This window comes from Phyllostomus discolor, chromosome 9 (assembly GCF_004126475.2).
Source record: "Phyllostomus discolor isolate MPI-MPIP mPhyDis1 chromosome 9, mPhyDis1.pri.v3, whole genome shotgun sequence".
Lineage (NCBI taxonomy): Eukaryota > Metazoa > Chordata > Mammalia > Chiroptera > Phyllostomidae > Phyllostomus > Phyllostomus discolor.
Window position 1 is genome coordinate 69,085,570 of NC_040911.2, and position 27,428 is coordinate 69,112,997.

At 41.6% G+C, this 27,428-nt stretch overlaps 1 protein-coding gene across 3 annotated transcripts in view; it reads left to right on the plus strand.

The window, feature by feature from the left end:
- Positions 1-6,205: 6,205 nt before the first annotated feature.
- Positions 6,206-27,428, plus strand: part of KIF16B (kinesin family member 16B) — a 332,414-nt gene continuing 311,191 nt past the window's right edge. For 2 of the 3 annotated variants that reach the window (XM_036009548.1, XM_036009549.1), the window contains exon 1: positions 6,206-6,423. In XM_036009548.1, the coding sequence (XP_035865441.1) occupies positions 6,377-6,423 (47 nt within the window). In that variant the 5' untranslated portion in view covers positions 6,206-6,376. The remainder of the gene's footprint in view (positions 6,424-27,428) is intronic. The other variant, XM_028523744.2, reaches the window with a different exon arrangement.

Consider the following 27,428-nt stretch of genomic DNA (forward strand, 5'->3'; position numbering starts at 1 on the left):
GAGATCTGCATGGTAGAGTCAGACCAGACCTTGGTTCAGCAACCTCAGTACTTCAGTTCTGGCTAAGAAAGGATTCAGAGTCAAGATTCAAACTAGAAGAAAACACTTATTTAGAAAGTCACAGAGGTAGAAGTAATGGGCTCAGGAAAGAAGTTACAGAGGCAAAAGTAGGGTCTTTGCTGCTTAGGAGAGAGAAAGGTAAAGGTAGTGCACCTGACAGGGAAGAAAGAGTAAAAGGGGAAAGTCACCAGCATGCTCCAGGGAGGGAGAGCCACAACAGGTCCTCCTTGAGGGTACTTATCTGGGGGTCTCTGGGGAGAATCCCAGTAGAATATGCACCAGCTTTCAAGATGTGTCCTTTCAGGGTTGTGATCTCTAATGATTGGTGGGTCCCAGAGCAGAGGGCTTATTTGACCATGGCATTGCTTCTCTGTTTTTGCTGCTTTTCTGGGCCTGGAACTGAAACATGGCTGAGGGGCCTTAGATGTAATTGATGCAGAACTGTCCTGGGGGCTCAACGCTTAAGGGCTATTTTCCAGTCCCCTTAGAGGGTGTCTAACCTACATGACTAGCAATATGCCAGAGGAATAAAGGTCAAGGTAGGGTTGGAACCACATGACCAGCAATATGACATGTCAGGGGGTCTAAACCCCATGACCAGCAACATGCTAGGGGAGAAAAGATCACCCTGCAGGCGAGGTCTCAGCCCAGTTTTTCCCATTGCTTTGTACTGGGGGCTTTCAGCCCTGGTGACCTTCTGTACATGGCCTAATGTCCTTGATTTGCTCATGTCTGTCTAACTGCCTACCACAAAAGTAAGCAGGTCATGGAGGGTAGTCATGTCTTAGGCCTGTAGCTTCCCTGGCAAAGATCCATCTTTACCTCAAGTGAAACTTCTGTCATTTTGCATCTAGGATAACATACCTCTGAAATGTAATCTCTTTCTTCAGACTATCTCAGGGGACATCCACTGCACCATAGCATGAGCCCACAGAACCCCTCATTGTGGTTTTGTTCCCCAAATACTATCTCTACTTGCTGTAAATGTTAACTGTCCTGTACCCACTGATGTAAAAGAAGTATGTGTTCTACCATTTTAGCTTTTATTCAATACCAGAGATTTCTCCACTTAGCTTTCTCCTATTCCCTTAATCTACCACCAAAAGATTTCGTGTAACTTTTTAAGTTTCCTCCTTCGATTATGATGCAGAAAGTAAGCTGTAAAACTGCCATTCTCTGGAGCATTTTCTCAATTCCTTGAGATTTTGCTTCTTGGCCATTGTCATTAGTTTGGCGCAAATAAATTCATAAAAATTCTCTACAGGTCTGGATATTTCTTAGGTCAACAATAACTATCTTTAAATCACTTACACTTTGCTTTAGGTAAAGAGGCTTGCCCACTATTCCCAAAGCAAAACTCTTGCTTCTCCAACATTTGTTTAAGGTATTTTCTCTGCTCAGAACACCAGCTCCTTACCCATGTTGGTGTTTGAATTCCATCCCTCCTGCAAGGCCCATCTTTAAAACTAATTCATCCACAATTCTTTTCCTCATTGCTTCAATTAAATGTGATTTCTCACTCTGAAGAAGTTGAAAGGCTGCCACATATTCTACAAAATCCATCAATTCTGAACTATTTGTGACCATAGATACAGTTACATGCAATTGAGAACAATCTTATTTCATCTTAGTATATAAAATGACTATGATATAGGGTGATAGTTTCTATTAAATTGAATCTGCTGTGATTTCTTCATTCACCTCTGCTGTAATAGAAAGATGGCATTCATAGCTGCCTGCCTATAGCTTTGTAGCAAGATTGCTATGTATGACTTTTGCGATTATCTTTACCGTTACTTTGGAGCTCAGATTTCACTCTTGGGCCCTAAGTACACTTTTTCAAATTATCTTTGCTCTCAGTGTTTAGTATTTATATGATCCTAAATTTACCTTAAATTTTATGACTTAGAAAATGAAAATGGGTTTAGATTTAATATCTATGATTTCTTTCTCTGATACTATTATGCATGTGTTTGAAAACCAGGAGAACACTTACTTTTGTTTTTTTGGATCACTTCATAGCTCCCAAATTCAACTTAAGTCTCACGATATAAAGCACCGCACAAGGAGATATTAAGTGCACTTTGTGATATAAAGCTTGAGGTCAGTGCTTCTAGCACAGAGGAAAACAGATGAGTCTCTGAGATGTCAGTGTATTCTTTGTTCCAATTTCAGTGTGCTAGGTTGCTGTTTATCAAGGTTTTTTAAAAGTCATGCTTGTGAGAGAGTAATCAATTTTATTCCTTAGAGGCTAGGGGGAAAATACATAGCTGCACATATAGCTGGTAGGGATATAGTCCTTTTTTTCTGATAATGGTATTTCAAGATGATTCAAATATTTTGAGGTGGAGTGAACATTCTGTTCCAGTTGCGATCTCACTTTGAAATGAAGAAGCTAAGACTCAGGGAGTTTAAATCACAACTGTTTGACAGTAGTAAGATTGCTAAACATTAAAAAAAAGAATTCAACGATAAATGAAGGGCCAAATAAATTACATCAAAACAAACAAATAAAATAAAAATAACATACACAAACACCCCTTACTGGTGACTGGATTAGTACTCTAGTCTCAATACCAGTTGGGTTTTTAACCCAGGCACAGAATCTTTTCTTTTCCATCACCATTCAGTCTTTTTAGGAACATAGAAATGCCCTTCACTCATCCAAATGAATTTCTGAATTATGGGTTCTTAAACTCGTTTGTGCCATGGACACTTTTGGTTGTCTGGTAAAAGGAACATTTTGAGAATAACATTTTTAAATGCATAAAATAAAATACATGAGATCAAAAAGAAAATCAATTATAATGAAATACAATGATCAAGATATGAGAAAAATAAATTTGTTTTCAAGTAACATGTGGTTATATTAAATAGCAAGATAAGACAAATAACATTTAGTGTCAATCAAATGACTACCATAATTTCCAAGTAATAATGATTTTAACATTTGTTACACAAATGTTAAATTAGATGTTAAATTAGAATTTGCTGCAGCAATTCTAATTTAACACAAAAGTATCTGTGATTTCTAGAGGTGCCAAAATCTCTGATATTACTAAACTAATACATTTTACTTAGTGGCTATTACAGAAATATATTTTTTCTCATCCAAGTTCATGAAACCTTCTGATAAATTTGTAACTTTATTGGTTCCCTTGAGTACCCCTTCCCAGTGGGTGACACCTCCCACACTGATGCCAGGCTTGCTGCTTTTGCCCAGCTGGACATCAATCACTGGGCGTGTCCTGCCAGAAGGCTACTTTGCCAAACAAAGAAACCTGGTCTAAGCCTTTTGAGGATGAAAAAGAGAAAGAGGCACAGGCTTCCCAGCCATCCCAGCTGAGCCCAATCTCCAGCCCTTAGCCCCACAAGCAAGTTGTTAGCCCAGGTGAGACCAGCGACTCTCATGACAATGAGAAATAATAAATGCTTCTTGTTGTAAGCCACTAAATTTTGGACTCTTAGGTTAGGATACATAATTGACATGAACTCCTGAATTCTATTCACTGACCCTTTGGACTCTGGATTGAGACCTGTGAGTGTTTTTCAGTACTAGCATTTGAAAGCTCCCACGGTTTAGAGATCACCAACTCCTCACACCTCTTAAGCGTGAGTCCCTGATCTGCAACATCCACAACCCCAGGTGCCTGTTGGAAACGCAGCACCTCAGGCTTCACTCCAAATCTGCTGAGTCAGAATTTGCATTTTGTCAAGACCCGCAGGAGATTGTGGTATAAGCGTTAAAGTTTGCAAAGCACTCGAAAGTATAAACATTAAAGTCTGAGAAGATGAGCCAACCCCTTATTTTCTAGTTAATCTTTCCTTTCAAAACCTTTTTATTCTCCATTAGAAATATTCTCTGGCTAAGTGTGTTTCATCCCACCTAGGGTGAGCTGAAGCCCTACTGCCTCCTGCCTATTAAAACGCCCCAGGAGTGCTGTTTGGGGTCTTTTGTGTCTGGAGGTCTGCAGTGGCCTTTGTGTCAAAAGGCTATGCCACGGAAGGACAGGGGGTTTACAGGCACGTGTATGTTGCTGGAAACACAGGAACGAACGAACGAAAGAATGAATGAATGAAAGAAAGAAAGAAATCCCCCAACCAACCAACCACTATTTCCAGGAACAGATAATCCCTTTAATTAGTAAACTAGAACTCTCCCTACAAAGGTTAATTTGTTGTCCTTAAGAATTCGGGTACTTCAGCGGGATGTGGTGTCCTCTGGTATTCCGTGCGCTGAGGCCCAGAACTCCAGCAGGTGGCTCGCGAGGGTGCGTGGGTCACGCGCTGCCGGCGAAGACCCACGCAGTTTGTCCCCACACAGCTCCCATATAATGCAGGTCCGCCCCTGCCTGGGGCAGCAAAGGCGCTACGCCGGCTTTTTTCCGAAGCTGCCAGCCAGCCCGCCGTTACCGCGCATGCCCGGCCTTCTCCGGAATCTGTCGCTGCAGGTTTTACCACAGCCCGGTGGTCAAATGTGCACACAGCTCTGCACCTTGGCACTAGGAAAGAACACTCAGGGTTTTCAGTGCTCTAGAAACCAAAGGGGCTCTGATACTGGGCTACCTGCGGGGCTTTACGGAAGCTGATGATATAGTGATTCCTTTTCTGAGTGGATCACGTGTTTGCAGGCATCATCTCAATGCATTAACCAACTCCTCATGGAATTGTTGCAGATTTGCAGTATGGTAAAAGCCTCAGAGGCGTCCAATAATTCAGACTGCAGGACCCCAAAGCTAGTGTTGGAGCTAGCGCTCAAACCCTGGAGCCCAGCCTACACTTCTTTCGACCTCCATTATAGCTTGGCTTCCTGGAGGAACAGCCCCACTTACCTGGTCCTGTCCCTTTTATTTGAACTAGAGCTGCAGTTAGGCAGTTCTGGGTGTCTTGGGGCTGTAAAATACTGGCAGGGAGTGGGAGGGATAGGGCAGAGCATCCCTTTGTGGCCCCATTATGGACTTGGGAGCCAAAGTGGATCTTGAGGGCTGAGCACTGTATTTAGTGGAGTCTCCTGTCCCCCTGTGTTAGCTACGGGGCAGGGACAGTGGAATCTGGGCGGCGGCGGTGGGGTGGGGGTGGGGGGCTGTTGTGCTGAGCCTCCCTGAATAGGGGAGCAGGAGGGAGGCAGAGCAGATGCCTTGTTACATATGGGCTGCAGGTAATCCTGTGGTTCATAGGTGGGTTCTTGGGTATGTGTAAATGAATGGACAAATTCATGCATGACTGACTGACTGAATTAATTTACATCCTGTGGATAGGGGAAGAGGGATTCACTAAAAGTGGCTGGGTAAGACTTCATTTCTAATAGAAGCCCTAACCCTTAGCAGGGGTGTTCAACCCACTGCCCCTGGGCTGCATGCAGCCCAGAATGGTTATGAATGCGGCCCAACACAAAATTGTAAATTTACTTAAAACTTTTGGCTTATCGGTTTTTGTTAGTATTTGTGTATTTAATGTGTGGCCCAAGACAACTCTTCGTTCAGTGTGGCCCAGAGACAGGATGGACACCCCTGCTGAAGAGAGGGTCCTCCCCACCCCTAAACCCTTATGATTAAAAGTAAACTACTAAGCTGTAAGTAAGTGCGAAAAAGTTCCAGTAAGACCTGGTTTCAGCCAAAATAGCTGTATTTTCCCCACATTAAAAACATCTAGTACCTTTTAAATTTTCATTTCTCAGTAGCCCTGCAGGGTCCAAAGCCCATGCTTGGACAGCCTTCAGGTTGCAGAGAGGGCCCTAGAGGGGTTCCCCACTAACAAGCTGTGATAATTGCTGTGCCTGTTTCTTCCTCTTTAAATTGGATGAGCTAACTCCTGCACTGTGGGGCAAAGCCAGGTCCCTGTTTAAGGCTGAAATACTGTTTTTAGTAATCTGTCCTCCAGGACTGGTCCTTGCCCTGGCCCTGAATTTCGGCGACTCCCTCTTCTTCCTCCCCAGTTTTTAATGGAATAAGGTTGGGGTTCCAGTCTTCCTGAAATCACACTGCCTTGGTCACTGTCGGTGACTACAGTGCCACTGTCTTCAGTAAGATCTTCCCAACAACGTGACCTCAGGCAGCGGCGTTCCAGCCTCCCGGCCCCGCCCTTGCACGCCTCCCAGAGAAGCCCTGGCTCGCGCACGGATCACGCGGGTTGGAGCCTCTCTGAGCATGCTCAGTGGCAGGGCAGGTGGAGCCGCTGCGGGGCGCCTAGTCCGAGCAGAGGGGGCGTGGGCGGGTCTGAAGGAAGTGGGCGGGAGAGGCGGCCGGAGTCTCGTAGCCGGCTACTTTGGTGAGCTGAGCGGGTTTGATCCCCAGCACGGGCTGGTCCGGTATGATCAATGGCATCGGTCAAGGTGGCCGTAAGGGTCCGGCCCATGAATCGCAGGTGAGTTGGGGGCAGTGCAAGTGGCTCCCCTAAGTACCTCCACTCGGAGGAAGTTGGTCTCTGACGCCCTTCCAAGGCCAGCCTGGACTTAAATGTCACGGGATGGTGTCCGGCCCACTGGGCCCTGCCTGTGGCCTCTGGGGGTCCGGAACACTTTAGGCTTTGCTGTCCCTTTCACGCTGCCCCGGAGACCGTGGGAGGTAAAGAGTTCAAGAGGCACGGAGAAGATTTCTATAAACTCTTCCCCACTCCATTAACTTGAGGTTTGCTTGTTCTCCTTTTTTTAAGAAAAAAATCAAGGGATCACTTTCATGAAGGTGTAAAATCCTTCGGGGCATGAGAGTGGTCATGGGGCTCCACAAGCTGTCAGACGAACTCTGCTCAGTTATGCCAACTCAGAAGTTCTTTTGAGTATTGACAATGATATCTTTAAAAAAATAATAAGACATGATTTCATGTGAACCCTAACTTCTAATCAGTAATTTACAGTTCTTCAGATTAACAGGCGTATAGGAAAACTTTTAACAAAGTTTTGACTCCCGGGTGCAGGAGGAGGACACTTAAGTACACGTGTTTGAAATATGCTGACAGTAACAGAGGGGGAGAGTTACAAACACATGTAGAATTTATCTTCTATATTGCTACAAAGTAGTGCTCTTCAGAATGGTTTGACTCTTCATTTACCAAAAAAATAATCTGGATTTCCTTCTCATTGATTTCTTTCAATCAGTTTGGAAAGATGCATTAGAAGAGTTACTTTTAAAACTGGTTTAACTTTTAAGAATTAAGTGTCCTCTGCATTCATAGACACAATTCACACAAGGCCATTCGTTTTGTATTGGCTCTCAGTTGTTGGTTGTTTGACTAACCGTATGGTCTTTCCCCTGGCCCTCGTTGCTTGGTAGTTCTGACTACCAAGGTGATTGGAACATCACAAGATCATAAAATCAGGAGATTGCCAGACCCTTCTTCGACTCATCTGATTCTCTTTTTCTATTGGCAAATAGGGATTTTTTATAATGGTTTATAACTGTATTTTTGTGATTTTCCTGTTATTTCTAAGGTTTTTAGGGAAGGAGTTTGACTTTTCTGTAAATTCTAAGAGAATATGTATATTTCTGTATATATTCAGTCACACAAGACAGACCCCCAAAAGCATTTAGATGATTTAAAAAATTTTTTCTTGTTCTGGATTTACATGTACTTTATAGATGTTCCTTTCCTTCTTTGGAATAACCTGATCACCTGCCAGAAGATTGTATCCAGTAACTTCAGAGAACATTTGTTAAGGACCTACCAAATGCACAGCAGTGTGCTGGGTGCCCTCTGAGGGCCAGGGTGAAGGAAGCAGGATGAATGTCTTCTAGGAGCCCACTGTGTGGTGAGGGAGGGACAACGTGCTGGCAGAACTGTAAAACATTTAGTGCAGTGCCTTGTTGTTGTAGGCCCAGAGCCCAGGTTTATGGTGAGATGGCAGGGAACACGTCCAAAAGTCATGTGCTCTAAGGAGGTAGATTGAAGTGATGATATTTGTGCTGTCAGCAGAGAACTCTGGTGGCATCAGGATTGGGGCCAAAGGTAAGGAAGCAGCAGTTCGGGCCAGAGGTGGGGATGGGAAGGCTGGATAGATACACCAAGACAGTTACTGGCAGAATTGACAGGATTTGGCAGCTTCTTGGATAAGAAGGAGGGATGAAGAGCAAGGTCACTGACTGAGGTTTGATGATGAAGGAAGTGGAAGACGTTTGAGAAGGTGGAGAGTAAGGTAGCTATGTTCTCTCTTGGGTATGCAGAGTTGTATGAGATACAGTAAATGGCAAGTACAAGCACAGTGTCCAGCACAGAGTGAGTGCTGCTTGCATGTTGACCCAGTTTGTTATGGAGTGTGGTAAGGACTTCCATCCCTCTATGGTCTTCAGTAGACAGACCCGTAGGTTTAGGTCTCAGATGATCTAAGGATTGACATTGGGAAGTCTTTGCACATAGATGATATTTTAAGAATGTTATAGTAAGAAAAGGAACCAGAGATTTGACATTGAGATATGCTTGCTCCTCCTTAGGATTCCAGGGAGAAGATTGGCTTGCATCTCATGGAGAACCAGCACAATAAACTGTCATAGCAGGGAAAGAAGCATCTCCTGAGGGAGGTGGTTGTTGGTGTCAGATTTTCCCAGGATGGTGCTCTGATGATTTGAGTAAGATGAGGTCCTTGGTCTTGGAGAGAAGGGCATTGATAATCTTTCAAAGAGCAGTTTCAAGGAGACATAATGATCTAGAAGTTTGCAGTGAAATGGGAAGAGATATACAAATGGCCAACCAAAAATACTAGACCTAACTCATAAGGAAAGACATACAAATTATAAGAGCAATAAGAAACCATTTTTTATCATTGAGATTGGTGACTGTAAACAGAACATCAAGTGCAGGTGAAGGGGGATATCAGAAGCATAAAGGGTCAAAATCTCTAAAATTTGTATTGAAAATTTTAATAGTAGTTATCAAGATTAGAATTATATAAGCCCTTTGATCAGGCAATTTAATTTCTAAGAGTTTATTTTATGTGTTCTATTCCTACCTACCCAAGATGTGTGTATGGATGTTTGTTTAAATCATTATTTGTAACAACAAAAAATCATTAGTGACCTAAATGTGCAAAGTTGGGGGATTTAAGGTATGGCGTATTTGTTTGCTGGAATGCTGTGCAGTACTTAACAAAAGAATGTGTTGATAAAATAGTCCAAGATAGAGGACTAAGCAAGAGATCCACACATACTACAATAGAGTTTTATGGATTCATGTTAAAAAACATATACGAACATGCACACATACACATGCATACATGCACAGGACTACATCTGTGTAGAATGGCTCATAAGGAGCCTGGAAGTGGTGACTCCAAAGAGGACCAATGAAGAATGTGTTAGGTGAAGACTGAAAGCTTCTCTTTTTTTCTCTTTTTACTGCTTGAAGTTTTACTTTGCTCAGGCATAGTTTTATATTTAATAATTAAAAGTTGTTAGTGTAATTTTTAAAAGTTACCTAAAAAATCATTGGCACTGGAGAATGACTTTTGAGCTGGTTGTTTGGGAAGATTGAAGGAAGTTGTTAATTTTTTTTTCTTCCAGTTATTAAGTTTAAGGTATACAGCATAATAACTTGACTTACATATATTGTGAAGTGATTACTATAATAAGTTGAGTTAGCATCCATCATCTCATATAACACAAAAACAGTTTTTGAGTGTGTTACATGAGATGAGAACTCTTAGGACTTACTCTTTAACAATGCCAGCTGTACCACACAGCAGTGTTAACTGTAGTCATCATGTTGAACTTGACATTGTCGGTTCTTAAATTGTTTTATAACTGAACACTTGTCCCTTGAGACCACCTTTATCCAATTCTTCCACCCTCTGCCTCTGCTAACCACCATCTGATCTGCCTTTCTGTGAGTTTTGTTTGTTTGCTTGCTTATTTGATTGCTTATTTTTGTTTTTAGAGTTCACATAAAAGTGAGATCATAATGAGATTTGCCTTTTTCTGCCTGATTCATTTCACTTAGTATATGTACTCAAGGTCCATTCATATTGTCACAAATGACAGGAATTTCTTTTTTTTTAATAATGGAATGATAATCATTACATGGCGTGTGTGTATATGTATGTAGGTATGTATGTATCAGCCACAGTTTCTTTATCCATTCACCTGCTGATGGATACTTAGGTTGTTTTCCATGTCTTGGCTACTGTAAAGAATGCTATTACCATAGGGGTGCATATATAAATTTTTTAATGTTAATTTTTAGAGTAGAGGAGCTTCAGGCAAAGAGGAAGCAGCCAATAGAAAGGAAAGTCCTGGAGTGTCTGGAAAATGTGGGCAGCTGTTGCAGCGAGGCTCTTAAGGAATGGGGGCAAGGTCCTAAGATACTGACATCTTGGGCTGCAAGCCTTGGCAGTAATCAGTTCTTGCTAGGAACACCTGATGCTTGATTCAGGCCACGACATGTTTAATTTGTTTCTATTATCTTGTAATTTTTGGTTATGTGGCAGAGTATTAGTTTCAAATTTAAAGAACCATTATGTTGTATCATGTAATAATAGCATCTACCTTTATTGAGAATTTGCTCTGTGCCATATTTGCAGCAGGTTTAGCAGGTAGAGTCTATTACTGCCATACCCTTTTACAGTTTGGGAAACATAGTTAATTGCCCAAAATCAATTTCTTAGGACAGTCACAGCTCTGATTTTTAAAATGAGTAAAACTTTAGCAGAAATGTAATCACTCAAAACTTTTATGGGCAAAAGTTTAACATAACTTTTACAAAAGTAAAAAGTTTAAGTATAAAGTATATACTTTAAGTATAAGTATACTTTAAGTATATAAGTATATACTTAAGTATAAAGTTGTATATAAAGTATACAAAAAGTATAAAGTTTATTTATATATTGTCTATATACTTTTAATTGTGTGTGTGCATGTATGTGTGTGTGTGTGTGTGATTTCTTCCATTGTTCTGATGCCTAATCTTTTTACTGGTTTCATATTTTTACAATTTTACAAGATACAATTGTTTTGTACTCTGAAGAGACAAGTAAAATAATAATTTAGTAACTAATTTGCCCGTTTCCTGTTGGTGTCATGTGCTTATTTTTTCATGGAAACACTAGCTGATTCCTCAGGGCTGTGCCAGGTCCCACTGCTCTGACAGTGTCCCCAGGGCCAGAGTCTGAGGGCAGCCTGTCCTGGGTCCCAGGTTTGGCTGTCATTTATGAGCCGGCTAAATTTGAGCACTGACTTAATTGTTGTAAGCCTCAGTTTTTGCATCTGAAAATTGTGATAGTAATTTTTGTATACCTTAAAAGTTGTGAGAAGAGGCCTTTTTTTTTTCCAATATATATATTTTTCTACTGTGACTCACAATAAGAAATGTTTTAAACTGAAACTGGAGATAATGTAAAAGATTCATGAGGTGTTTCATGCCATTTACTCTTATATTTTTCATTCTCTCTTATTCTGTCTCATTTTTTCAAAAAATGCTATTTCTAGAACGACTGAATTGACTTTAAGACCTGCTGAGGAGTTGCGCCCAGTGGGCAATGTGAAAACACTGTTGCGAGGTTCAAATGATGGGGTGTGTGTGGGGACCTTTATCCTGACATCTAGCCAGAGCTGCTAATGATTGGTTATTACTGTTTTTCTCTTTTTACAATTTAATCACTGTAACTTTATTTAGTAACAAGTATTTAAAAATGTTTTATCAACAAAATAATTTGCCAAGTGCTAGCAAGGGGCCATGTGATAGCTTTGTAATGTGCTTTTTTATTAGATAAGTCAAGTCCACCTAATTCCTTCCATTTTCTGACTGAGAGTCTGTTTTTACGCTTTCTTGCTGACTAACCCCTCAGGTAGAATTCAGTGTCTTGTCCATCAAGTTAAAAGGAGCAGAAAAAAAATGCCAGTGGTATTTTGACTGGGATTGATATCCTTGGGGTATGCTGAAGTTTTCCCATTTTGAGAACAGGTAATATCAGCAAACACAGTCCATGGTCTGTCTCTTAGGTCTGTGATTGTGATGGTGGACGTTGCTTATGCTAAAGGCGAGGGACATCTGTTGGGATGCTGCCCATACCTGGCACCATGCTTATTTTCTGTTTTACATTGGGACTTTCGTTTCCTTCCCCCACTCACTGACTGACTAAGGGCTTTTTACTCTCAATTTACAGAGAGAATTGGAGACCCCTAAGATAGTACTGATAATACCGGCTGAGCTGGTCCAGTTTCCTCTAGAGCCCTTTTTATGGTGACTTGTTGCCTCCAGGCTCACTGATGACAGAAGCCTTTGGGCTCAAGGGATTGCTGGCCTATTGGCAGAGAAGGTGCAGGCACACAAAAATAACCATTGAATCTGTGTGCAGTAGACATGGAGCCTGGGTGAGGGGGGCAGAGATCTCCAGGGCTTCAGCTGGCCCCTTAGAGAAGAGGGTGGAGTTGGAGTTGCACCCTGAAGGTATATTACTAGCAAACATTTAGATGGCATATGTTCTTCAGCAGATGCTGTTTGGAAGATGGACTCTTACCCCATTCTATAGATGAGTAAGAAGAGCTCACAGGCTAAAGCAACCTGCCCAGAGTCCCACAGCCAGGTCTTTGTGTAGCCTGGGTTTGAACCCATGTCTGTCTTACTGTAACTTCTAAAGCCCCTCCATTCACAGAGGACTTAGATGAGAGGAGGGCAGGGGATGGCTGGAGGTAGGAATGAGTGCAGTTACCAGGGATTTTGGACTTTAGTTTTTTGTGAGAATTAGTTGAGAGGTAAGTAGGCAAGGTGTTATGAGGACTTTCATTTGTTAAGCTTGGGAGTTTGTGCTTTTACATTCCAGTCCTGTGCTGTCCATTGTGGTAGCTGTTGGCTGCATGCGCCTATTCAAATTAACATGAAATAAAGAAAAAATTAGTTACCCAGTTGCACTAGCCACATTTCTAGTGCTCAGTAGCCACATATGTAATCATGCAGATACAGAAAATGTCCATCATCATGAAGAGTTCTTCTGGACAGTAAGACTGAACTGGGTTTGAGTCTCAGCTCTACCACATCCTAGCTCATTCTTTGTGCTTCAGTTTTTCATCTGTAAAAGAGCTCACAGATCCCACCTCATGGGGCTGAGATGGTGATTGACTGAGGTAATACTTGCTAATAGTGCTAGGCCCAAAAGTAAGGGCTTTATAAATATTGGCTATTATTATTAGACACTGGGAGCTACTGATGGTTTTAAAATAGGGTTGTCATTTGCCAGTTAATGTTTTCAGAAGTTTCATTGAATAGCAGTTTTGTCTAACAGCAGTAATGAACATTTATTTGCTAATTGCAAGTGCTGTGCTAAGTGCCTGCAATGCACTAGTATCCCATTGACTTTCCTGCCATATTCAGTGATGCAAGACCCCAGGGCCTCAGCGGCCAGTGCAAAAAGACCATAAAGAGAACTGAAATGTTGAATTGTGACAGTGTGATTCTGGACTAGGTCTGAATTATAATAGGAAAGGGCATGCTAAGAGGACAAAACTTGCAAATAAACCCATGGAAGGTTTCACTGTATCAAAATCATATATCTGATAAGGGGTTAATAGTCACAATATATAAAAAACTCATGTGACTCAATAGCAAAAAAACAAAGATTCCTATTAAAATGGGCAGAGGATCTGAATAGACATTTTGCTAAAGAACATATACAGGTGGCCAATAGGCCCGTGAGAAGGTATCACTAATTATTGGGGAAATGCATGTGAGAAACTGCAGCTCATCAGGGAAATGCAAAAACCATAATAAGATCTCACCTCAGACCTGTTAGAATGGTTATTATAAAATAGACAATAAATAAGCTGGGAAGGTTGTGGAGAAGAGAGAATTCTTGTGCACTGTTGGTGGGAGTGTGAATTGGTACAGCCACTATGGAAAACAGTGTGGAGGTTCCTCAAAAAAAATTAAAATAGAATTACCATACAGTCCATCAGTTACACTGATGAGTGTTTTCTCCACTACCCCCCCAGGTGAAAATACTAATTCAAAAAGCTATATACATCCCTGTGATTATTGCAGAATTACTTATATCAGCAAAATATGGAAGCAACCTAGTTGTCCACCTGTGGATGGATGGATAAAAAAGATGTTTTATATATATAAAATTATATATAACTATATATGTGTATATACATATGAGAGGGGAGCCCCCCCAAAACAAAATTATCTTCTGGAGGGTGGGATCCTTGTAGTACAGGCTTCCCTCACTAGGCAAGTGTTCTAGGAACCCATCTGTATCAGTGTACCAGCTGATGGTGTTGTGAGAGGCTGCATTTGGCTTTAGTGAATTTATTTTTGAAAACTCAACGTGTTTGCCTGTTTCATGATGGGTGACTTACGAGCGAACCTGCCCACACTGCACTGAGTGTTCAGCATTTTTTGACCAAAAACGGCATGACCCTTGTGCCCTATCCTCCCTATTCACCTGATCTCACTCCTTTTATTTCTCTGGATGAAAAAATTCTCATAGGGAAAAGTTTTGCCATTGTGGAAGAGGTGAAACAAGAAATGGCAGATGCACTAAAAGGCATCAAAATCGGTGAGATCAAAAACTGTTTTGAGCAGGGGGAAAAAGTCTTGATAGGTGTAGTGCATCAAATGGAGAGTGCTTTGAATGGGACTGAAGTTTAAGTATGTAAGAATAAATGCATAATTTTTTAAATCAATAAATTCCTTTTTGTGGGCCCCCCCTCATATAGTATTTTCTGATCGTGAAAATACATATGCCTAAAAAATGTGTGCTATGCAGAAAAGTGTATTGAAGAAATCAGATAAAAAATTGCTCATACTTCCATAATCCAGAGGTAACTCCTTGTAAAGTTTTGGTACATTTGAGTCCAGTGTTTTTTCCCTGTTTTGTGTAGGGACATAATGTATATACTTTTTAATATCCTATTTTTTGCATTTGCAAAAAACATTGTAAAGACCAATCAGCAGGACTTAGAGAGGCAAAGAGTTAAAGCTGACTGAAGGGTTGGGGGCCATATTAAGTGGAAGAATGACTTTTCTGAAAAAGTTAGCTGCCAGGGATGAGCTGGCTGGAGTGGAGGGTTGTGGTAGTCAGTTGTGTTGGTTCAGGTGCTTGGAGCATCCAGGTGTGATGAGCTCAGGTGCATTGTGCGCTCTGTGAATGCACTTTTGGAGGTGGGCCACTTGAAGGGGTAGTGGCTGTGGTGGGAACGATTGTTGTTTCTGAGGAAGACCATAGTAAAGAAAGAGGAAAGGGTGAGGGGGAACAAAGGGGATAGAGGGGACCGCAGAACCGCATAACCCAGGTCAAGACAGCTCCGCAGGAGACTGGCTGAGTCACTGGGGCAAGTTGATTTCACTCTTTAAGGCTCAATTTCTTTTCTGGTAGAACAGTGATTCTCAAAGTGTGGTCCAGCCTGGGAATCACCAAGACTTTTATAGTGGGGGTTTCAGTCAGAACTGTTTTCACAGTAATACTGCTGGGATGTTTTGCCTTTTTAATTTTTAAAGATTTTATTTACTTTTAGAGAGAGGGGAAGGATGGGAGAAAGAGAGGGGGAGAAACATCAGTGTTTGAAAGATACATCCATTGGTTGCCTGTCACATGCTCCCAACTTGGGACCTGGCCTGTAACCCTGTGCTCTGAACTGGGAATCGAACCAGCAACTTTCCGGTTCGCAGGCCAGCACTCCATCCACTGAGCCACAGCAGCCAGGGCTGTTTTTGCCTTTTTAACCTCCAGATGCTACATGGTGTGTGATGATGATGGGGCTCTGTGCTGTGCATTGTGTTTAACTTTTTTGAGTTTTAATTTCTAATATGGGAACTATAAATGGATATGTCTACATTGATAAAAGCTGTTTGGGCTCCTTAGTACTTTTTCGTAGTATAAAAGGGTCCTGAATCTACAAGTTTTGAAGATGCTGCTGTGAAATAATACTGCACAAGTTGTGGAGGGGATCAGATGAAGGAGTGCTGACAGCCACACTTAGGAGGCAGGAGTGGAGGAGGGCGAAGCAGTGAGAGTAGGGAGAAAGGCCATGATTGGAAGGTCATGATCAACAAGAGGAAAGGAGAGAGGTTCTCCAGCATCAGCAGGCTTTGAAGGTGGAGGCCCTGTTGGCTCCTGTCTCACGGGGGCAGGAGGCCAGGGGCATGTTGGTGGGACCTGTTGACTGCCCGTCCAGTAATTGAGGGAGTTAAAGGAAGAAGAGAGCTGACACCTGGTCACCTGTGCAAAGTTGGCTCCTGTATAAAATCTTTCCAAGCTCCTTTACTGCTTTTGTGAGGCACAGGGACCCTGGCCTTTCTTGAACCATAGGTCCCACTGGGCATCACAGACCTGGGTTTAGCAGAGGAGAGGGGTTGTGTGTGTGTACATGCGTGCTTTTGTCTTAAAGAAGAGGGCAGGAAGTCAGGGAGCTCAGAGTTGGAGAAAGAAGTCTGTTGGAGCCAGGGAGGGTAGTAGCAATGGTGGGATGGTGGGAGAGAGGTGAGTTTCTCAGGATAGCTGTGTTGCTTCAGGTGAGATTCCCCAGGGAGGGTTGTGCTGGTACTGACTCTGGAATTTGGAGCACATGGAGCTTTGTTCTTCCTTTTCCGTGAACTTGACCAGTAATGTGAAACAATTGACTGATACTATGTTTATACACAACATTTTAAAATACCTCATTGTGGATAATGCAGTTATCCACAGTATCCAATGCAGTTATCCACATGTTGATGGTAGTTTAAAAAATGTTCTTCTGTGACTTAGAGTACCTAGTCAACATAAGTTGGTATTACATTTCTGCTACTTTATTCCTGCAGACTGTGTGAGAGAGAAAGTGACTGAGAGTGAGTCTGTCTGTCTGTCTATCTGTCTGTCAGAGGTGTTTCAGAAATGTCTGGCTGTGAGATACAGAGCACTCTGGTCTGCTGTAGATTTATTTTACACATCCTCATCACAGTTACTCTTCTAAATTATTTCAGTAACTTTTGCTATTTTTGTGGGTTCTGGAATTGGACTGTAATGTTGTTGTAGCTTGTTTTATGAAAGAAAATATGTCATAGTTACACCTCCAGCCTTGGGGAAATGAGATAGTGCCTTACAACCCCAACCTCTTCCCAAGGACTGAGAACATCTAATTTAATTTGGAGGCTAGGACTGCCTTCTTTCCAGCGGCAGTCATGAGATAGTCCAGGGAGGAGAAATCCTTCATGGGAAGGTGGTCTTTATTCCCTTAGCTTTAGCCCACTGGTTCCCATCAAGCACCGAGTGGGTAACCGCCAGGAGGGCCTGGGAGCATTCCTTCACTTTCATGGGCTCTAGGCTGAGCGTTTGTGTTTCCTGCTCTATTTCCACATACATTCATTATTCCTTGCTGTGCCCAATGGAGGGGAAATAGCTGTTTCTATGATCAGCAATGTACTCACACACACTTCGAACAAATTTCAGTGAGATACTTAGAATTTAAAGTAAGTTGAGAAAGTTAGTGCTTTTACTGTGATTGTGTTGGTAACTTTTGACATAAATTACTATTTCTAGCCACTCATTCACTTACTAGAAACCCTGATAAATGTCATCATTTATTTAACGCCATCATTAACTAATGTAGTTCTTGACAACAATACTTGAGGGGTGAATGTCGTTAGCTCCGTTTTATAGATGAGAAAACGGGGAATCAGAGCCTAGCTCAAATATTTCTTCAGAGAAGTTTTCTTCACATCACCCTGGTTCTCTGGCTTCACAGAATTTTCCGTGATCTGAGTTTATGTGTGCATGCACATGCAGTGTGTGTGCACATGAATGTATTTTTGTTTGTTCACATGTTTATTGTCTCCTTGCATGTAAACTGTGTGGGAGTCAGTATTCTTGTTGATTTTGTTCGTGGCTGTTTCTCCAGGGCCTAGAACAATGCCTGGCAGACATGGCTACTCAGAAAATATTTGTTGCATTAGTAACTGTCATCCCCAGCCCTCAGTGTTTCTGTTTGTGGGTGCTTCTAAGGAATTAGGAATCCATAGGCCAGCATCTATTGGTAGGATGTCTCTCATTGTTCACTCTGAGGAGGAAAAGGGAATCTTGAATATCTCCCTTTTCAGTATTAGTAAAAGGGGAGAAGTGGAAGAGGGCTGAGGAAGAGCAGGGTGAAGAGGACAGCTTCACTCTGCCCTCTTTGTATTAAGTTAATTCTATGTAAATTACACATCCATTGTTCATATGTTTATTATCTCTTAGGGTTAGAGAATTGGAGGTACACCACTCTTACTTGGTTTAAATGATACAGACTTTGTGGGGCAGAACACTCTTGTTTCTTTCTTAAGGAAAAAGATTTTTAAAAACTTTAATCTTGAAATAATTTTAGAGTTGTAGTGAAGTTCCCATATATGCTACACCCAACTTCGCCTAATGTTAACATCTTACATAACTATGGTATCACAACCAATAAATTAACACTGGCACCTCACTGTTAATAAAACCATAGGTTTTCCTCTAATGTCCTCCTCCTTTTCCAGGATCCAGTCCAGGGTCCCACAATACATGGAGTTCCCAGGTCTCTTTAATCTCTTCTGCACTGTGACAGTCTCTCAGTCTCAAGAGGAATGCCAGCCATTTTGTAGAATGGTCCTTAATTTGGGTTTCTCTGATATTGTACCATGATTAAATTGAAGTTACATGATTTTGACAAGAATACCACTTAAGCAATATTGTGCTCTTTTCATCATATCATTTCAGGGGGTATATGACGTGAATACATATAGCTTACTACTGGTGATGTTGACCTTGATCACTTGGTTCAGGTGGTGTCTGCTGGGTTTCTCTTCTGTAATGTTATATTTTTTTTCCTCTATGTAATCAATAAATATCTTAGGGGAGACACTTTGCAGGATGTTTTTGACTTTCATTTACAAGAGAATTTTTTTCTCTGTGGGAACACATTCAATAAGAGTTATTGTGCGTATAAGATACATTTAAAAACAAATTTTCCCTATGATTTTAGTGAAAAAGGATTTTCATATTATTTAAAATGAAGGCTATTTATATTTTGGAGGGCTGATGATGATTGTACAGGACTGTGTACTTCATACATGGTCCACAATAAGACATTTATCAGCTCAATGCATGCTGATATTTTCTTTTTCTTTTTCAAAAATTTTATATATTTACTTTTAAAAATAGGGGAAGGGAGGGAGAAAGAGAGAGAGACATCAATAGGTTGTTTCCCACACTCTCCCAACTAGACACCTGGCCTGCAACCCAGGCATGTGCCTTGACTGGGAATCGAACCAGTGACCTTTTGGTTTGCCAGACAACACCCAACCCACTGAGCCACAGCAGTCAGTGATCATGCTGCTATTTTCTACTCTTTATTATTTCATTAAAAAAGAAAAGATGGCTGTTACCTACTAAATTGATTTTATGATCTATGGTTTGAAAAACACTAGTGTAGTGAAGTTACTATCCAGAGCAGATGTTGATAAAATCTGATTTTGTTACGGGAGAGAATGCTGGAGTTAGGTTGCCATTAGAGTAAGTCAATTGTTTCCTTCCTTTTGAGAGTTTGGGGGTAGAGAGTGGGGGCTCACCATCCCAAGACAAAAAGCTTTGAATGGGAATTTTAGGAGTCTGGGATTCTGAACCCACCACGAGATGTTCACTCTCAAGGGCTTTCTTTCTTGAGCCCTTGTGGCCTCATGGTCTGTCACCTGGCTGTACGTGCTAACTCTTGTTTTCAGGCTTTATTAACAGAATGTAAGCCATCCCAGTGGTCCTGCTTAGAAATTTGATTTGGGACACAGGTAAATCACACTGTGAGCTCCCTCTGAGTGAGACTTAAAAGTTCCCCAGGGAGTTTTCAAGATAAGTGATTCAAGGTGATGGAGACTAGCTCAAAAGTGAAAAAAAAGTTGCAGAGACTAAGCCTTTAAAAATAGCTTTTGGTCTGTTCTCTTTCTTTTCCTGAAGTTAATGTTTTCATGTGAGCTCTCTCTGCTTGAGCAGATTGAGGCCCGAAGGTGTCAGTAGCCCTGGGTTGCTACTCAGATAGGATTAGCCAATCAGGGCACTTTTATTTTATTTTTTAAAAATATTTTAAAATGTTTTAAATTTTGAAGTATTTGCGAAAAGTTGCAAAAACAGTGCAGAGCGCTCATGTATCTTTCACCCAATGTCTCCAGATGTTATAATCTGATATAACTACAGTATAATTAGAAACTAGGAAAGCAACATTGATACGGTACTATTCACTGATTTGACCATTCACATTCCTCAGATTGCCCTAACAATGTCCTTTCTTCTGGTCCAAGATCTAGCCCAAGATCACACAATGCATTTAGTTGTCTTGTAAAACATTTCCTTCTTCATTAAACTTTTCTAGCTCTTCAGGAACTTTGCCTATACTGATAAGATATTCAGGGTAAGAATAGATAGCATTTCCTCCATAACAGTTCTGTTCAGTCAAAAGGTGTAGGAATTATGGCTCTGGTGTCCCTTGTTAGAATATAAATAGGCAGTTAGAGCTGTTAATACCTTGATTGGGTTAAGTGTTCAGTTCCACAGGTCAAATGAAAAGGACAAGTGGGGACCTTTAATCCTTGATGGGGAGAAAGGGTTGGAGTTTAGAGTGAGTTGGGAGAAACCAGTCCTCAGGTCTCAAGGACTGGTTTTAGGCAGAATTAGTTAAACCTATAGTACAGGGGCCACAGACTCAATGCCTGCATGGACCAGAAAGAGGCCTTTCTGGTCCATGTAATACACCGTAGAAACTGAGCTCAGAGGAGAGGATGAGTAGCCTCAGATTATCAGCTTCCGAGTCAGGGAGGGAATCCTGTGTGGAGGGGCACTTCCTAGCTTCTATAGCAAATTTTCCCCACGTTTTAATGGTTTAGCACTAGGGTTACCAAAGAAATTTATCTTTGCTTATGTAAGAGGTTTCCAGTCAGCAGGTGGCTTGTCTCCTGTTTCCTGGAGCCCTCCACTCCTAGGGCCTCAGTGTTGTCTCTCCAGCCAGTGGGTGGGAGCTGGGGGATTGGGAGGGAAGCTGCATTGCTTCTTGGCTGCCTTGATGTGGGAGGGACACATCGCTGCTGCTTACCTTCCATTGGTCACATGGCCACAGCTGGATGCAAGGAAGTCTGGGAACTGTACTTACTGCCTGGGAAACCACTTTCCAGTGAAACTGTCATACCTAAAGGGGAAATAATTTCTACTGCACCCTATGTCTAGAGAGATGATGGTTCTCCATTCCAACCAGTGATCCACTCAGGACCTTTGCACTCACAGTTACATCTGCTGGAGGTGTAGAAACCCAGATGTCCACATGTCCTTCTTCTTCCTTCTTTAGTTTTTTGCTCAAATGACAGCCCCTCAGTTATTCCATTGGAAATAGCATCCCCCAGCCCTAATGTTTCCTATCCCCATTCTTTCCTTTTTCTCTTTACAGCCCTTATCACAACTTTCTCTACTATATATTTGTCTCATTTATTGGTTTATTGTCTGAATCCCTTAATGAGGACAGGCACCATTTCTGTTTTGTTCTTGGGTATGTTCCTTATGCTTTGCATGAGGCGTGTTCAAGTGTAAAACAAGAATGAGAACCTGGACTGTTAAAATCCCTAAAATTTCAAGTGTTGGCAAGGATTATAGCTAAAATATACAAGCAAACAGATACCATGCAGGCCAAGCAGACCATGTCTGTGGGTGTGGTGCTGGCTGCCAGCCTGGGCCTTGGGTGGAGGGGTCAGATACCCAGGACTGGAGCTGGAAGACTTGTGTTTGCTTTCTTGGTCTGCCAGTTGCTCATTGTGTAAGCTTGGGTGTGTCATTTCATTTCTCTGGGCCTCATGTCCTTTTTCTAAAACATGAGTCTGATAGTCCCCTGTCATCTTCCTCCTCCTCCTGTATTACTACAATGATTGAATGAGGTAGATGATACATAGATACCTACTCAGTTAATGGTTGCTACATTATTTATTAGACTTATGTGTGGACCCTATGCTAGGTGCTGGGGGAACAAATGTCAAGTGGGGTGATCTCAGAAAGCTTCCAGGAAGGGGGGAGGTGTGATATGCATCTTGTAAGATGGGAAAGATTCATAGCAGGGGAAAGTTCTTTCAAGCATTAAATATTTGTTGGGCACCTCTATGTACAAGGTTCTGTTTAAAGTTTTGAGATTCATTGGTGAATAGGACAGATAAAGTGGCTGTCCTCAGTGAGCTTATATTTTAGTATACTGCTGTATAATAGAAATACACTGTAGCCCCATATACAAATTAGAATTTTTCTGATAGCCAAATTAAAAAGTTACCCTGGCTGATAACTCAGTTGGTTAAAGCATCATCCTGATATGCCAAACTTGTAGGTTCGATCCTTGGTCAGGGTACATACAAGAATCAACTAGTGGTTACATAAATAATTGGAACAACAAATCAATGTTTTTTTTTCCTCTCTTCCTCTCCCCTTCCCCCTCTTCCCTTCATCTTTTGCTGTAAAAATTAATAAATAAAAAAATGTTGAAAAAGTAAAAGGAAATAGATGAAATTAACTTTAATAATCTATTTCATTTAACCCAATGTATTTAAAATGTTGTCATTTCAACATGCAATCAATAGATTATTTTGTAGATAGTCTTTGAGGTCTGGCATGTATTTTTCAGAACAATGCAATTTGGACTAGTTACATTTCAAGTGCTCAGTAGCTGCATGTGGCTAGTAGCTGCCATATGGGACAGCATCAGTCTGGTGAGGAAACAGTAGATCATTTATAATGGCAGGTGGTTGAAAGTTCTCTAAAGAAAATAAAGCAGAGTAAAGGAATAGATATCTATAGAAAATAGTCAGGGAAGGACTTGTGCTGCTGAAATAAGGTAATGAACTGTGGGAATATTTGGGAAGAATGTTCTAGGAGAAGAAGAGCAAGTACAAAGGCTCTGGGGCAAAAGTAAGCCTGGAATATGCACTGCACACAGGAGGCTGGTGAGGCCTCAGTGCAGTGAGGTAAGGGAAGTGTGGTGGATCATGTAGGGTCCAGTAGGCTTTATTCTAAGTGTGGTTAGGGCCATTGGAAGCGTAAGAGAAGGGGAGTGACTTGATCTGACTTAACATCAAAAGGTCACTTGGGCTGTTGGTGGAAAATGGACTCTAATGGGGCAAGAATAGAAATGGATGATTTGACAAGAGGCATGGGTATGTATGATCGTGATCATTCATTCATGTGATTATTCATCCTACAAGCACTGATCGGCCAACTACCAAGTGCAAATCATTGTGTTAGGTAGGCATTTGGGGATAATGGGCATGGTCTCTGTCCTTAGGAAGCTCAGGCTAGCAAGGGAGTGACTAAGTGGTTTATAACTGAAAGGTTGAGAAGAGCAGTGGGAGAAGTCATTCTGTTGGAGGCAGGTGTGACAACCCCCCTTCCCCCCCGCCCACCTCAGCTGTGCTGGTTTTTTTTTGTTGTTGTTGTTGTTGTTCATTTGTTTTTGTTGTTGGGCTGATTACCAGCTAGTGTGTCAGGCTTAAAGAGCTTGCATATTAGGTACTTGTAAAGATCTTTGCAGCACTGAGATCAATAGCCTTTGTTCATGGTGGACAGCTATTGAAGGTAAGTTGGGAGATGGGGGCTAATATTCATTGTGTCTGGTCAGTGGACCAGTGTGAGAAGGAGGAGGATGGTGACAAGGGAAGACCAGAGCTCTCCAAAGGCAGGTTTTCCTTCAAGGAACTTGGTTTTTAGCCCGTACTTTCTATTGGGCTGGCCAAAAAGTTCATTTGTTTTTTCCTGTAAGATGGCTCTAGGAGCGCTTAGTTGTCTTAACTTCTTTCGAAACAATTTTGTTAGATTGTATTGTGACAGTTGTCATATCAGTGTGCATGTAAAAAAAACCAAGATTGGTGAATTTTTGTGTAGGCATTTTAATATTGAAGATGGGAGAGAAAATATGCAATATATTTGGTGTATTGTGCTTTATTATTTCAAGAAAGGTAGAAATTCAACTGAAACACACATAAAAATTGTGCAAATACAAAGTAACACATACTTTGCAGATTTCCTGCTCATTCTGATGACTAATAAATGATTTAAAGAATCAGGGGAAGGAATTCATTCCTCCTTTCCTGAAACATAAATCCTTGTGGAACTGATCTGATTGTCTTTAATTTGATCTTGGCTAGAATTCCTCTTTGAATTTTGAAGAGTCAGAGGATTTTGTGGTTGTTTCTGCTTTTGCCATCTTTCCCCTCTCCCTTTTATTCTACTCTGACTTTTGAGAGGTAGCTAATGCTGATCAGTTCTGGATAAATCCGATTTATTTTCTGTACTGTGTTCCTTAGCCTTGAGGCATGCTTGTAGTTATTGATCTGTCATTTCTTATTCATTCACCCATCCATCCATCCAGCAGACAGTAAGTGCTTTCTGCATATAAGAAATTGCCATTTTTTTTTTAAATGAGAGCTTTTCCTTAGAAGGATGCCTGTGGACTATAATTTGATTAAATTAGGGAGGCAGAGATTTTGCCGCCTCATAATCCCAAACTTTCTGACAGTGCTCGGTACAGTGAAGATGTGAGAGAGGCACAGATATGAAAGGGTAGGGAAATCAGGTGGTCCTAGGATTGCATCCTGGTTTTGCTACTAATTACCTGACTGGTTTTCTAAAGGATACTTTAGTCTTCTGATCTCTTCTTTCCTTGTCTGTGCAGTGGAGATAATAATTACCTTATTCATAAGGTTATTTTGATATTTTAAGGAATTAATGGCCTTAAGGTACTTGCACAGAAGAGGTACAATCAGCGGTAACTATTATGAATTTGTCTTGTACGTCTTAGGATTTTATGTGAATATTGTCATGGTAACTCAGTGATGAATGGACATAGTTCACTAGTTACCAGGTATTAGGTCCTGCTCTGCAGGTAATAAAAAAGTACAGTAGGTATTTGAAGAAAGGAAGATCAGTGTGAACTCCGGTCTGCAGTCAAGGTGCCATGGCAGAACTTAAGCTTTGAAGTCCAAGTAGGCTTAGCTCGGTAAAAAGCAGATGTTTTCCTGGTGACTCTGACATCCATCCAGCCATCCAGCTTTTATTTTGCCCTTTCTTTGGTTAGAGAGGAATGAGAGCATGATGCCTATTTTCCAGTAGCTCATGATCTAGTGGGAGCAACAGAAACAAAGAGAACCTCACAGATTCTCTAGGTAATAATGGTGTATGACAGTGTGGTGGTAGGAAAGTGCTGAGAGGAGCTCCTTCTGAGGACTGAGAGGGACATCCTAAAGGATGTCACAGCTGAGGGTGCGACTCTGCAGAGTAAGTCAGTCAAGCACACAAGGTGAGCAATTGCATTTTAAGCAGAAAGGGTACAGAGGCTCTAGACTGTAGAGTGTGATTAGGGAGCTGCAAATATTATGGCATGGCTGAAACTCCAGATGGCTGGTGAGAGTGGGGGCAGGAGAAGTGGGAGGCTCAGATTACAGGGTTGTCTGGTTTGACCAGTTTGAACTTATTGAACTTTAAAGTTTGAACTTTATTGTTGTTTCTTCCTATCCATTGTTCTAAAAATGATTTAACTTGAAGCTGATTCTGTAGGTAATGGAAGTCATTTTATAAATGGGTGCAACATGATGAGATTTGTGTTTTAGAAAGCCAGGGAGTGAGACAGCTGCCAACCTATCTTGGAGGTCATCACATATGACTGGTCAAACAGGGATCTGAACTAGTGCATGGCAGTTAGAGTGGATCCACTCTCCCACTCAGCTACTCAGACACTATCCAGCTAGCAAGTCAGTTATCTACCCATTTTCATTTGCTCACTCAACCCTTTCCAGCGACTCGTCCATCCACTCATTTACCCAACTACCAGCCTACTCAGTCAACCAACCACCTGTCCAATCACTGAAATCCCATCACTCACCCACCCACCAAACCAGCCAACAATCCATTCATCATTAAGCCCCTGCTCTGTCCCAGACTATTGGGGCAGTTGCTTGGGATACTCTGGTGAGCAAGGCCACCACATTCTAGTGCTTCTGGAGATTACAATCTAATTGGAGAGGCAGGCATGAAAATCCCATAAATGGGTGTTTAGTTAGAGGCTAAAGGAAGTGCTCTGGAATAAAAGGAAATTAGTGTTTATTTAGAGGCTTAAGGAAGTATTCTGGAATAAAAGGAAAAGCTTCTGTTAAAAATCTATAGTAGACTTGGCTAGGGAAACAGGCCCAGGAAATCTGCCTGGAGCAGGGGCAGCGAAGCTAAATCCAGAAGGATTCAAGAGATATTTAAGAGTTAATAGTGACTGACAAGATGCAGATGGGGGAAGGAATGGGTGACAACTCCTGGGTGGCTGGTGATGGACTAGGTAACACTGCCTTTTGCCAATTTTTGTATAACCCGGAGGGTAGTATTCACTACACTAGAACATGCTGGACGGACCGTGGGAGCAACCGGTGTGGATTCATGGACATGTTGTGATTGTCCTGGCTCCTTCTCACTCAATGATTTCCCCAAATCTGTTTTTCTTTCTCTTTAGCCAAGAGAGAGTGAACTGACCCCTGGGAACCTCTTCTTTCCATCTTTTATTTATAACAGACTGTGAACTAGACATTAGTCTATAGATAGAAGGAATTCCATCTACCCATCATTGATTATTCACATAGTGTTTAATGTTGACAGATATATGCCAGGCTTTGTACTAGGCCAGCAGTTCTCAAAGTATTTGGTTTTGAGGATGCTTATAATTTAAAAATTATTGAGGACCCCAAAAAGCCTTTGCTTTTGTGGATTATATCTATATCTATATTTATCTATCTATCATCTACCTATATATTTACCACAGTAGAATTAAAACAGAAAAATTTATAACATAGTAATATGGAAGCACACATTCCCTTAGCCATCAAAATGATTCATCATCACACTCTTGCAGCCTCTGGGAAACTCCACTGTGTATCCAGGAGAGAATGAGAGTGAATGAGGCAGATAATAGCTGGTATCATTATGAAAATAGTTTTGATCTTGCAGATACCCACTATCCCCTTCAAACCTTTAAAAGCCACTGGGGAGACATGTTGGGGATACAGTGATGACCAAGTCAGGACAGCCCTTGCCTCTGTTGGACCAGGTGTTGTGGTACTACAGAAGCCTGTGGGCTGGGGTGTAACTCAGACTTGGGGCATTAGAAGGAGTTCATCATGGCTGCCTGTTAATATTATTGCCTTTGCTGGAGTAACAGCAGTTCACTTTCTCTGTGACTTCAGTGTGCTGTGGTTTTGTCCACTTGCTTGTTTTCAGAGGCATTCCTAGCTGTTCTCAAGTCCCTTTCCTGTAGGAAGTGAAGGGTCTCTTTTCTTTGCACTGCTGTTGGAGAGCTTCCCATTTCAGGTAAGGACTGGGTTTGTCAAGCATTGGAAATGCAAGTAGAGCAGAGCCACAAGCACGAAGGGCACTCAGAGGAAGCCTCAGCTTGCAGGATAATAGAGGCTGAATTAAA